The 13902-nt window shown below is 46.0% G+C and overlaps 2 protein-coding genes across 6 annotated transcripts in view; one reads left to right on the top strand and one right to left on the bottom strand.

Annotated features, from left to right (window-relative positions):
* The window catches only part of PDLIM4 (PDZ and LIM domain 4), a 246788-nt gene that overhangs the window by 148343 nt on the left and 84543 nt on the right, over positions 1-13902 (bottom strand). The window lies entirely within an intron of this gene.
* ACSL6 (acyl-CoA synthetase long chain family member 6) overlaps positions 5205-13902 on the top strand; it is a 58032-nt gene continuing 49334 nt past the window's right edge. For 3 of the 5 annotated variants that reach the window (XM_071443173.1, XM_071443178.1, XM_071443179.1), the window contains exon 1: positions 5205-5360. In XM_071443173.1, the coding sequence (XP_071299274.1) occupies positions 5312-5360 (49 nt within the window). In that variant the 5' untranslated portion in view covers positions 5205-5311. Of the gene's footprint in view, positions 5361-5428; positions 5562-5881; positions 5952-13902 lie in introns of those variants that run through there. The other 2 variants (XM_071443175.1, XM_071443177.1) reach the window with 2 other exon arrangements.

The following is a 13902-nucleotide window of genomic DNA, read 5'->3' on the forward strand; positions in this document are numbered from 1 at the left end:
ATTGATCTCAGCTAACAGTGATGCATAGGTGAAATTTTATGAAATTAATGAGACATACAAAAATTTGCACTTGGTAGATTCACCTTCTGTTGCTTCATTTAGCCACAATACACTTATCTAAATCTTCAAGGTCAAGAAGGTATGGAGAGTTGGCACCATGTGGCATGTTTGCATAGCTTTCAGCAGCAATTGGAACCTTTTTCTTGGCTATGAGATGCAAAGCAGATTTATTGTAATGGCAGTCCTAGCTCTTCATCTGGATTTGGGCTGCCAGATAGCACTGATCTGTGTGCTGTCCCTCTGGTAAATAAATCCATGCCCATCCTGAGCACACCTGCTGCCCCAGCCCTTAGGCAGAGACCCACTATCATCTATATGAGATGGCCATTGGGGGGTATGAGGAGCAGCTTGAGGGGCTCAGCCTGGAGAAAAGGCATCTCAGAAGGGACTTTTTCTCTCTCCAGTTCCCAAAAAGGAGCTTGGAGCCAGGTGGGTTGGTCTTTTCTCCCACAGTAGCAGGACAAGAGGAAATGGCCTCAAGTTTCTCCAGGGGAGGCTTAGATTGGTTATTAGGAAACATTTCTTCAGACACTCACAGAAGCTGCCCAGGGCAGTGGTGGAGTCACCATCCTTGGAGGGATTTGAAAGGTGTAGCTGTGGCACATCTTGAGGGCATGGATTAGTGGTGGGCTTGATTATCTCAAAAGCATTTACTAACTTAAAGGGTTCTATTAGTCTGGCGCAGAATGGACTTAAATGTCTTCTCTTCCACAGGTAGGAAAAAATAAAATGGTAGAAGAGGAGGCTGGTGGTGAAGCAGAAGACAAGGAAGGAGCAGCTGCAACTTCCAGGGTAACACATTAATCCTTGTTGCTATCTCTAATGTTGGGAGTAATGTGGGACACAATAGGGAGTCCTCAGAACCGCCAGTGATTTAATGGAGCAAAGAAAAGGTTTGTTAATGAACACGGTAATTACTGAGCTGCCGCTGTCCGTGGTGCTGGAGGTGTCGCCTGAGCCCCCGGGGAGCAGCCGTGTCCCAGCCATGATCCCTCATTTCTCTGTTCTTTGCTAACACCCGGGCAGGGGCACACCTGGTGGGAAGGGCCTCGAGCTTCCTGCGTGGTGTCAGGGTTGGGAGAGCTTGGAATGGCTGAGAAAAGTGAAAGATGCCTGCAGGGCTAGAGAGAAAAATTAATTATTCTTCCTCAGACATGTTTTTGCATTCCAGGTCTAAAATAACTATCTTAATGTTCATAAAGTGTACTGAAAAAATACCTTAGCTCTCCCCAGATATATTTGCTATATTATTTGTCATAAATCTGTCAGCTTCAATTTTAGAAAGTTAAAGTTGAGAAACTAACTCAGCTGAGATCCCCCGCCAGCCACTTTAAAGGCACTTTCTTCCAGAATGTCATAATACAGTGAAACAACTGCCTCAATGACAGAAAACTCCATGATGGGAGAGTTCACACCCTTCTAGCTCTGGGGAAATCCAGCCATGAGATGGGAAACCACAAACTTTGCAAGTTTCACTGTTATAAAAAAAAATTCTTCTAATTTTTTGATGACTTGCCAATTGATGACATGTGGGCTTTTCATGCACTTAGACTTGATACATTGGATGACTGTAGTAGATAAAGGATTGGCTGATAGTCACACTCAAAGAGCTTTGGTAACAATGGTAACTGGTTGGCCAGTCACCTCTGGGTTGAACTGAAACCCAAAGAAAGAATAAAGGAGAAAACTCAAGGTGTAAATACAACCTTCAAAGCAAAGTAAATTTAAAAAACCCAAACACATGAACAGAAAGCAAGAAGCTTTCAACATTAACAAAGGGAAGGGGAGCTTCTCCTCACAATCGAACAGGGATATTTTGGAGCTGATTGTGTTGTGGTTTGATATGAGACAAACTCACTTAGCAATATAAAGCTCCAAAGAAACACTGAGAAATTATGGAAACAATTCAGACATCTTTGTGATCAACACAAAAGTAAAGCTGAAATAGCATCCTGAATAGGTATGATCTTTATTTAGCAGATTCTTGCATTGATTCCACCAATAAATGCTGAGTTTCACAAGGAAAGAATGATGTTTTAAACATCATAATTCTGCAATGAAACAATAAGGGGAAGACAAGGTTATAATCATAAAAAAACAGAAGGGTAGACAGCGCTGCTACTGGAATGTGAGGGAGTGCTGAGTCACTCTGCATTAGGTGCTGCCATAGTAACTATTTACCAGCTGTTTGGGAAGGAGAACAGACTGAAAAACTTGGAATAAAAATCATGTAAATCCCAGCTTGAAATACATTTCATATGCTTATTTAAAATATTTAACAGAATGGAACGCTTCTAAGGGTTTTTTATATTAGTGTTACTTGGGTCAAACAGATTATATTGTACTACTGAATAAACTGATTTCTTCCCAGCTAGGCTAATGTTACTGTATCTAATTGTGAGAGCAAGTAGGAGCTGCTTTGTATTCATGGGGAGGTGATAGAGTGCCTGTTCTCTATAACCCAGCCTCGGCTCTGATGCAAACAGAAAAGATGAGAGTTCTGGTAGTAACAGCTTCTGGGGTGGATTGGAAAACTTAACACACTTCAGAGAGGTGTAAGCTCAGATTCCCTGGCCAGTTTTTTCCTGATGTTGGCCTCTGCTCTGACTATTAGGAAAGTCATGCTGGTGGTTGCTTTAATAACTTGGTGGCTGAAGGTCCCCTGCAGGAGAGATAGCTCTGGTGTAGTAGTGATTTGGGGCACTTCTGTGAATCATAAGATTCTGGGTGGTTTCCTAGCATGGAAAATTTCAGCATCATTATGACAGGTGTCTGTCACACCTCCAAAGACAGAACATCTATTACTATTATACCAGTAAGTGAGAGCACTTAAACTGCTATTGAGGTGTGGACAATTTCAGAAAACTGTAGATGGGCCTTTTGATAATCAGTTTGGCCAAGTTTGCCTTGGACTGTAGTTACAGAGAAGTAGAAAGCTAGCAAAGGTTTTAAAGTCAAGAATTAGAGAAAGGTTTATGAGAACTCTGCAGAGAGGCAGGAAGTTTGTGGTGAAACACAGGAAGTCTCTTGTCTTTTTTTAATGTGTAGGGCTTGGAGGAGCTGCTGCAGGAGATGCTGAGGTCAGGAAAGCTCTGCTTTGCAGAGCATAGGCAGACACCTTGTGGCTCCCCAAAGCAAGGGCATGGAGGTCCAGGTGGGATTTGTTGTGCCAATGATCTTCACTCCTATGGTAGATGAACAAAAGGTGTTTCCAGGACTCATTGTGCAACTGCATGCACAGACCTGTTTGCATGAATCTCAGTGAAGTTTTGGGAGCTGGTACTCTTCAGCCAGTTTCCTCTGATCCCTCAACTTCCCTAAGGAAGTATTATTTAAAGATACTCATCTCCTCAAAGATCAAGACATCCTGAATTATAGAACATTTTGGGTTGGAAGGGACCTTTAAAGGTCATCTAGTACAACTCCTCTGCTGTGACCAGGGACATCTTCAACTAGATCAGGTTGCTCAGAGCCCTGTCCCACCTGGCCTTGAATATTTCTAGGACAATTTTTTTTGTGGTATCTGTTAGCTTCAGTATTGTGATTTCCAGCTAAAAGATTTCAGGAGTCCAGAAGCAAGGCTCAGCTAAGGACACTGGTGGTTCAGGGAGAAGTCTGGGCTTGCTTAGACACAGGAACTGTAGGATCCAGGTAGCCTGCTGAAGATGAGACATGCTAACAGCCTTGCAACACAAAAATTGCCACAGAGGCAGGTAAAAATTGGCATAGAAACTGTTTTTCGTTTTCAAGAAAGAGAAGGCTGTAGGAATAGGCTACAAATGTTCTTAAGTAAATTAGATTGTGCAATATTTAATCTATAATCTATCTCACTCTCAGGCAAAACAGATGACAGTAGAAATGATTTTGCCAAGTCCTATTTTATAGCTGTTATATTTGATTTGATTTTATTTTATTTGATGGCACTTGAAGGTGTAGCTGAAGTCCCAATTGCTTTAGAGGCATTTACTATGAGAATTGCAGTCTGAGGAAGCAGATACAGTTCTCTTTGGTTTCCAGCTCACTTGTTAGAGTGCTTGATGATGATTTTCTGCCTTGAGACTGTGAGTCTTGAAAGACAAAAGGCCCTTGACTAAAAGGGACATGACAATTTTATAACAGCTTTCAGGAGTGGGCAGTGATGGCTCTAATACAAATTACATCAGGTTTAATCAGCTGCTGGGCTTCTATACACAGGAAGTGTTTTTAGATTGTTCCCATATTGAATCAGAAAGAAACCACATGGTGAAATTTTTTTGCCATGGAATAGAAATTCTTAATTTTCATATGCTTCATTTTCACCTTTGAGAAAACCCAAAAGCTTTTATCTGCAAAGGAAATGTGTGCCCTTCACAGCTGTAATCATACCTGAACTAGTGCTAATTCCTGGTACAAACAGGGAATTGTATTGGTGTATCTTGGCCTATGTTCCCAAAGAGTTAAACAGCAGCATATCACAGCTTGGAGCAGGCAGTTTTGCCAACTGTGCAGACCTGCCATGTTAGTGACTCAAAGGGCTGAATAAAATACAGCATATCTTCTACCCTTTGGCACTCCCATCCTGTCTACTCCACTGGCACTCTGATTCCCAGAGGGATGCAAGACGTGTTCTCACCACCGGTGCAGCCCCTTTAACACCTTCTTCTGCAAAGCCCTTCATGTACCATGGAGCTGGGACATGGTTTTTTTTTTTTTTACAACTAGCTTGTTCAGGGAACAGTCAAGAGCACAAATCTGCTCTTCTCTCCTCTCTCCATGTATTTAGTATCACACACAGTTTGCGTTTTCGGGGTTTTTTTGGTTTTTTTTTGTTTAAGTAGCCACGAGCTGTATGATGATGTTTAGAGTTAATGCCGAGCTGTCTCTGCTGATGAAGCTGGCTGTGTTTCAGCATCTCTGATTATCTTTAGTACCTCTGTTGTGCAGGTCACCGGCCAGCTGCAATTTCATTGGCCAAAGGTGAAAATAAAGCTATAAAGGAGTAAGTTTCTCCCCCTCGCTCCCCTCATGGATCCCAGGGGGCAGGGATGTTCTGATGAGCATCCGCGCACCTCCGGCAGCGTAGCCCCTTTTAGGAGGGATCTGTAGGGCTCGGCTGGATGGGGAGAGGAGGAGGGCTGCTAAAAACACCGCCCTCCGCCGGGGGAGCGGCGGGGAGCGTGCGGGGCGCGGCGGAGCGGGCCGGGCCGGGCCGGCGGGGTGCGCAGTGCGCGCCGCAGTGCGCGGAGCGGGGCGCGGGGGCCGCGCCGCAGGGATGCTCGCCCCGCTCCTGGGCTCGGCGGGCTCCGGGTGGCTGCTGCTGGGTGAGTGCTCCCCCGGCCCGCCTCGGCTGCGGGGTTTGTCCTTCTCCCCGCCCCTCTCCCTGCTTCCCGGCTCCTTTCTTTCTCCGCAGCGGGTGGGACCGGCTGCCCGCCTCGGCGCGGTGGTACCGGCCTGAACCCTGCGAAGCGGCCTCTGGGCCCGCGGTCCGGCTCCCCATGGCCGTCCGTGCTCCGGGATAAAGGGTATTCAAGCTCTTTAAAGGGAGGAGGCAGGCGGGAGCGGCGCTCTGCATGGGGATGGCATGATGCTCGGCGTGATGCGTGCGGCGGAGCCGGCACCATGAGCCGCTATGGCAGTGGTGCAGAGAGCTCGGCGGGAGGCATTACATAATATCTCTCAAACTGTCCTGCTGGCTCGTTCCACCAGTCCCTCTCTGGTAAATTTGTTGGGGCACTTTGTCTGTAGTGGGTATGTGAAATAGGGCGGCGCGCTTGGAGGGGTGTGTGCGTGTTAAGAGCCGATGGGCAGAGGGTGATGCTGGATCCCATTGTTTTGTGGGCAGGCAGTGACGATTCCAAGTGGGTCTGCGTTAGGAAATTCTTGCGAGTCTGAAACAGGAGGATTTCTGTAAGGTATTTAAAGGTTCATCTTGAATTGATCTGCTGTGCTGATTTGAAATTGACTCCTTTGAATCTGTGTGAAGTGCCTTTTCTAAAGAAAGGTAATGTTCAATGTCTGTCCTATTTCCCCCTTTATGTATCAAAGAGCTTCCCTCTAGACCGGCAGACTTCCAAGGAGAAGAAATACAAAGGGGAAAATTATTTTAAAAGACAACACCTTAGCATCATTTGGTAGATGTTCTGAGGGGAGTGTTGATAATGGAAAATATTGTAATTATTTATGTTCATGCCTACTTGATATTTTTGATTATGAAAAAGGATGTTTCACACTGAAAAAAAAAAAAAAGGGAACCTAAAATTGCTATCCTGAATTTTGCCTCTGAAAATATCCTGTTAGCTCTCATTAAAGGCAGTGGCCTTACAGCTGCTTCTATCAGCAGCTTAAATCAGCTGCTTCAGAACTGTAGCAAAACTCATGCAGTGAAATATGGCCCAGAGGGAATTACATGGGTGAAACAGAAAGGAGGACTTGGCTGGGAAGCTGTGGGCAAGTGTTTGTTACTGTGTTTTGGGCCCCAAGGCCCCAGGGACTGCTCTGAGCCACATTACTGTTGCACCAGGCTTGTTTATGAAAACAGCAGGAGAACAGGACCCACTGGGAACAGGTCTCCTGTGTAAGCTCCTACTCTCAGTCCTCCACATGTGCCCTGAGGTATTGATTTCTGTGCTTCACATCTCAGTGTTTCTCCTGTGTCTCAGCTCCTCTGTCTTGTGCATCTGGCTATCCCAAAGTGGGGCCTCACTTAATGCTGTGCTCTCTTTATTTTAGTGTGGACATGACTTTAGCCCAACATTTCTGTCTGCAGAATAGGTGCCCTCAGAAGAAAGGTGTGCTGTTATTGCCTTTTGCAGTGGCAGTGAGATGTGTGCCACCACAGGTATCTCTGAGAGATGGATCCCACCAGAGAGCCAGTGGCTCTGCCTGACCTGGCAGTATGGCACCTGCTCAGCCCTGGAGCAGCAGCTGTTGCTCTCATGTCTGGTTTTGGCTTTCTGATGGCCCCATCCCATCAGTCATGTTGCAAAGGAGTGGCTGTGCTGATTTACTGAACAAGGGGCTCCTTGGCCCTCACAGCCCAGTGAAGCATTCTTCTTTAACTCAGATTAATTTCTGGCGCCATTAGGAAAGTTTTAACAAGTTGAGAACAGGTCTATAATGTTCATCTCAATGAAATAATGGTAGAAGTCAGTGAAAGACAAAGCAAATTATTTCCTACTGTTCAGTCTTGGATGGTTTGATGGATGCAGAGAGTGGTATAGTAAACCAAACACAAACCTAATGGCAAATTCCCTAGGGATTTGAACATTGGTGGTTTGCTTGAAATTGTTCAAGAATTCACCTTACCCCTTGAACCTCTGGGATTTCCTGCTTTTACTCCTCTGCTCTTCTCTTTCATGTGGCTGCAGCCGTGAGTCTCTTGCCTGCCCTATCAGCCCTGCCTTACAGAAAGGAAGTCTTTGTTCTCTTGCCTCCTGGCAGCAGCTGGAGGCCAGGCAGGCACCTGCACTCATGTGTGGAGGCACAAGAAGGGAAATCTGCCATCACAGTGTCCCTTCCCACCAGCACCAGTGCCTCTCCAAACATTTCTCAGTGCATGTTTGCAAAGGGCTGGGAGGTTCATCTGAGGTTACAGTAGACTTGCACAATCCCACTCCTGATCCTGGCTCTCATGCAGTGACACAGGAGTCCTTGGTGATGCTTTGTGTACAGAGGAGATGCCCAAGGCTGCTCAGCCCAGCCTGTGGAGTGCCAGGTGCTGCACCAGAGGCAAAGCTCATGGTATTGGCTGAGGTATATTTAGTTGCTTTTATTCTCCATCCCTCTATTACTGCTCCATTTGAACATTTGCTAGATACTATCAAAAGGAAAGATTAGATACATTTGAATTTCCCTGCTCCCTCACAGGACAAGATAGGACATAGCAATTTTTCTCTGCTGCTCCTAACTAATCTGGACATTTATTTGATTCTTGTCTCCACAATAGAACTATGGATATTACAATTACATTCAAGTAATAAAAATAGGAGAGAAGCTTTGAAGACAGATGGTAAATGGAATTAACTGGATACCCTCAGAAATAGGAAAGCTGACTTGGGAGTGAGCCAGAAACAAAGAAATACAACATTACATCAGTAAGGGTATAATTGTCCTTTTGATGTCACCAAACACTGCAGAGCACCAGAGGGTTTAGATGTTTCATTGTGAGTACATTTCTGAGAGCACTTTGAGAGAAATACCTTGTTCTTCCTTCATCACTGCACAGTTGCAATCAGCACCTGGATATCTTAAAAGTAACTGGAGGCAAGTCTGGGTGAGATGGAAAGGAATGGTGGGTAAGTGGTGCAGGCAGTTATCCTTTGGTGGGTTCACAGGCATTCAGGGCAGCTCTTTTCCCATGGCTTTGTTTTTAACTTTGCTACATTATTTCTTCATATAGACCCAAATAAAAAAAAAAAAACTTACTCGCCCTCTTTCTGATCAGAAATTAACATGAAAGAAAAACATCTGTTAATTTATTCTTTTATTTTTAAGTGCTCTGCATACATTCTTTGGGGATGGGCCAATACAAGTAATGAGGTTTTCTCCTTCACTGCTATTTCTGTCTCCTGTGCTACTGTGTGAAGCCAAAGCCCTGCAGATCCTTGGCACTGGGGACCCATGTGTCCCTGCTATTGTTCCCTCAGGGCTGTGGGTGCTGGGAGCAGGGACAGCTCAGAGGAGGGACAGTGCAGACCTCTGCTCCTGCAGCTCACCGGTCTTGTCCCCTCTGGAGAAGGCACTGGTGGTCCAAACTGCTCCATCCTCTCACCTCTTCTCCCACTGTGCAGGAGGGTTTACAGAGCTCAGGAACCCAGCTACCCTCTTACCCTGTGAAACCACTCAGATAGAGTGGAGAAAGGTGTATTAGAGAGCATGTGGCCATAAATATATAAATATGCTTGAAATATACATGTAAAATCCTTGAATCCCCAGCAGGGACCCTCACACTCCACACTCTCCTGCATTTTGCTGTGAGCCATGATTGGTTCTCCAGGAGCTTTTATTCCCAGATATGCTGATTCAGAGTCTTTGCAAATCCTTTTTGGAGACTTCAAGGAACTGAGCGATGATTCTGTACAGCATGATACAGGGAAATGTTCTGCTGGGCTTGGAATTATTGTGGTGTGCCACCAGGACTTACTGATGACAAGTCATTTGCTGTGTCAAAGCCTCCTTGCACCATAAACATTGTCACAGAGCCTCCAAGGTGACCTGAGGCTGGTGGGAAGGTGGGTGAGGAAGCAGACCAGGGGCTTTTCCTCATTTTGCTTCTTCCTACACTCTGTACATAGGCAAAATGATAAATATTTTATCATCCTACCAGAGACTGCACTATGGAAAACATGGTAGCTGGTGGTGAGAAAGTAAGACACTGGGATGAGTGGGGATTTTTAGTCAGGAAAGAGTGTCAGGGGTAGTTCAGCACCTGTGAGCTGGTCCCCAGCTCCTTGCTGCAGCCATGCTTCAGCATCCTTTACTCACTGCTGGGGCTTTTGCAAGCAGTGATGTAGCTGCTTCAGCTACAGTGTGTAGCAGATACTTCAGAAAAGCATGGCTGAAAATGCAGCCCCTTCTTGTCCTGGGCTGAGTCCACAGCAAGGTTTTGGCAAGACCCCATGGTGATTTCCCCCACAACCCCCGGATTAGTCAGCCACACAGGGGGTTTTTCTGTCTTCTGTGTTGTGTGGGATATTCCAATCCCATAAACATGGAAAGAAGCTAAATCCAACCAACCTGTCCAAATAATTTTCTTCCACACCACAGGAAGAAAATGTCACTTGTCAAAAAAAGTGTGTCATTCAATGGAAATCATGGTTTCTCTAGGAAAGTCCCAGTTCAGGGAAGAAAATTCTTTTTATTCAGACCTGTGTGCCATGGTTTTGCAAGACTGCAGCTCACATTTCCATTTGCTCAACAAAGTGGCTTTGGTTGTGTAGATAAAATCTCAGAGACACCGCATGTGAACTGTAGTGAGGAGTTTCCACTAAGCACTGTGCAATCGTGCTGCAAAATCTGTGCTGGATGAGTTGACTTCTTTGAGAGTAACCGCTCCAAAGGTACCTGGGGGTTTTTAGGTGACTTTTCCCTCTGTGGCCAAGTGTGTCACTTGGCCCAGGAGCAGAAATTCCAAATACTGGGTTATTTGGAAAAACAATCTCAGCAGAGGGTCTTTTGCCCACTGTGGCCTGTGGCAGAGGTGGAGGGTTACCTGTGTAAATCCATCTTTTAGTGGCCAGATTCTAAGAGAACCCTCACTGCTTTCACTGGTGAGGGGTTTGATGATGGCAAGGAGGGGAGCATCAGTCCCACACCTGGGAACAGACACTTGGATGCTTCACCTGGCCACCTGAGTTTGTGTTTTGACCACAGAGGAACGACAGCCACACCAACGTTGTCAGCCAGATCACTCACTGCAATGGGACTTTTTGTTCTGCCAGAGGAGGTTTAAATTAGATATTAGGAAAAATTTTTTAATGGAAGGTGTGGTCAGACATCGGAACAGGTTGCCCAGGGAAGTACTGGAGTTGTCATCCCTGAAAGTGTTCAAAAAATATGTAGATGTGGTGCTAGGGGATTTAATTTAATGGTGGGTTTAGCAGTGCTGGATTAGCCATTGGACTCAATGACCTTTGAGGGCTTTTCCAGCCATAATGATTCTGTAATTATTAAGGTACAACTTTGGGTCAAGAAGCAGAAGTGCTGAGGTGGCAGGGACCTGGTGTGTGGTGCCATGTAAGCTGATCCTTCCACACAAGTGTGACTCTCCCTGCTGTGAACATACTTTCATTTGGGAAAGTTCTAGAAGCTACTAGAAAATCTTCCAAGTTTCCTCTCATATTTGCTTATGACTAATACAGATCCTGCTTATTAGGATACCAACATGATGTTGAGACTTGCTAACAATAGCCTTGCTATTTGTTTTTCCCCAATATTTTCACCCCAGAGAATGGCACAGCCTCCTCTCTGGGACAGTTGCCCATGTGGCAGACCTCTGCCCTGTCCTGTCTGCTCCTGGGGCTGTGCCCCCTCTTCAGCCTGGCATCTTCTGCCTTTGGAAAGGATCAGTTTTCCCTGCTGAGAGCACAGGCAGTGCATGGATGGGTGCAGAAGGCACCACAGCTCACTTTGGGCTGTTGCTTGACCCGCTGTTGGATGGAAAATTGCCTTTCCTGGGCAAGCCACTGTGCTTGTTCATGGCTGAGAATCACAGGGGCTGGTTGAAATGACCTTTCCTTCTCCCACCAGCCCTTAGGAAATTTGGGCTGAGCTGCCCCCGTGCACAAGGCAGAGCAGCCCCTGGGCTGTGCCCATCCATGTGGGCCAGTGATGGTGCCCAGGGAAGGACAGGGCTCAGGAACAGCCTCCTCAGGGAAGGGCCTGCACATGGTAAGGGTCAGAGCCCTGCTCTTCTTTGCCTCCAGAGCAACAAGCAATTCCTTTCCAAGGGCTATGAAATCCCTAAAATCAGCTTCGGGAGCCACACTGACATCGCTGTGACCGCTGGGGTGTCCCACTCGCTGCTAGATGGCCCCAGGCGAAAGCTACAGCAGGCAAAGCACTGAGACATTTGCTAAGTTGGCATTCTTTTTATTTGTTCCCCTATCTCCAAGGGCAAGTATGAGCTGTTCGGCACAGGAACGAGCACGCAGATTGCTAAACTGATTTAACTTTTTTTTTTCCTCTTTGAAAAATTATCTAGGAAACAGTCAATCATTCTGCTGTTGATTGAAGTGAGTTGGAGGTGATCTAAGCAGTCAAATTACAGAAGGCAGGAATGATGCAGACTTAATGTCTTTTCTGCAGAAAACAGTACTTAGTAATAAGAAGTGGAGAGGATATTATTTAGTTTGTTGTAAAATTCTTCGTAATGATGGACAAAAAAAGACAAATATATTAGAACCCCTTTTGAAATGTTAAATATACTTTATTTAGTATCTCCAATTGCCGGAGATTGGAATTTTTTCCTTTTTTTTTTCTTTCTTTCAGAGAATTTTGTCCCATTTGATGCCCAAGAGATGATGATGACTGGTACTTAAGAGAACAAAATATATGGATGGGAGGAGGAGGAGGGAATTTATTCTAGCCAGGATGTTGATCTGGCCAGGATTTACCACAGAAATAATCTCATCCACACATAGCCCAGGTGTGCAGAGAGAATCATTCCATGACACAGGTTTTTGCAGGATTTCCCCCCAAACTTTATACGGTCAAAACCCATAGAGATGCACTGCTTCAAAGTACATTGGTCTAGAGTTGAGCAACCCCTAGTGTTCAGTTTTCCATTGGATCTGAATTTCTTTGCCTCTGATATTGATTAGATCTTGATTCTTCGATTTTCTTATCAGTCCTTTCCGGAGCAGGGGGTGGTAGATGTTCCTGTGAGGGTAGATGTTCGTAGGTGGCCGCTGATGTTCCACTGATGGCCTTTTATCTTTCTGGGTATCTTTGGGCTGCTCCCAGTCTGTTGGTATGTTAAACCCATCTCCTTAGAATGATGTTACATCTCCTAAAAAAACCTAAAGAAAATTCCTTTCTCCGAGGCAAAGTCAAGTCAAGCGTAACTAGAGAGACAAAATAAAAATTTAAAAGTTATGTTGTTTCCAACAGTTCAGTCTTTTAATGCTTTTCCTACCATGGGTGAGCCTTTGCTTGTAAGAGCAGTTGTTGGACCTTATCAACCCCTGACCTCACTGGAAAAATGTCCTCACCATCTACCGGGGTGCCCCAGGGGAAAAACCAGCACCCTGAGCCCCTCTGAGGGAGCCTTTCCTGGCTGCTTGCCGGAGCCCGGCTGCTCCTTCACAGCCTTGGCCATTTTTTGCTGTTATTTCGGGGGTTTTGCCATATTTTAGCTGGACACCCAGCACCTGCAGGACCCCCTGCCTTTGCCACTGCTTAGTGCTGCACTTTGTTTGCCAGTGTGGGTGTGCTGGGCTCTGCCATTCCAGCGCCACTCCAGGGTTCCGCTGTGTGGTGTTGTGAGGGTCCCCAGGACAAGGTGAGAAAGGAGAATTTGACTCCAAGTTCTCAGAAGGCTGATTTATTATTTTATGATATTATATTATATTATATTAAAGAATGCTATACTAAAACTATACTAAAGAATAGAAGAAAGGATACATCCGAAGGCTAGACAAGAATGAATAATAAAAACCCGTGACTGACCAGAGAGTCTGAGACAGCTGGACTGGGACTGGTCATTAAGTAAAAACAATTCGCATGCTGAGATAAACAATTCTCCAAATCAAATTCCAAAGCAGCGAAACAGGGAGAAGCTGAAGCTTCCCAGCTTCCCAGGAGAAGAAATCCTGGCGAAAGGATTTTTCATAAAATATCGTGGTGACATTTCACCATCAGGAGGGCCCCGGGCCCGGCTGCTCCTGAGCCAGGGAAACCCCATTTCCCTCTCTCCACCATCAGCCCTGTGCACAGTGGGGCTGAGCTCGCGCCACAGCGCCCCCTGCAGGGGTGGGGGAGTCAGTGCACACCCTGCCCGGCCGGGAGCCAGCAGCGCCCCCGCTGGCCGTGCCCGGAACTGCAGCACAGGGACAGCCATGGGCCCAGGGGAGGCCGCGCTTGGCTCCTGCTCTTGGCTGGGGCTGCTGCTGCTGCTGCCCTTGGTTTGCCTTCTTACACACACACACACTAGCAGAGAACTGTTATTGCTTTCCCATACCTTTGCCTGAAAGCCTCTTAACTTCAGAGTTGTAATAATTTGGAGGGAAGGCGGTCACATTTTGAATTCCAAGAGAGGTTTCTGCCTTCCTTGGCAGACAGTGTATATCAGACCAAGATACCAATACAGCTCATTTTTAGGTAAAGCCCTTCTCCATAACTCCAGGCAATCTCATTCAGATTTAT

This window comes from Agelaius tricolor, unplaced genomic scaffold (genome assembly GCF_023055355.1).
Source record: "Agelaius tricolor isolate 1412-34295 unplaced genomic scaffold, bAgeTri1.0.p SCAF_18, whole genome shotgun sequence".
Taxonomy (NCBI): domain Eukaryota; kingdom Metazoa; phylum Chordata; class Aves; order Passeriformes; family Icteridae; genus Agelaius; species Agelaius tricolor.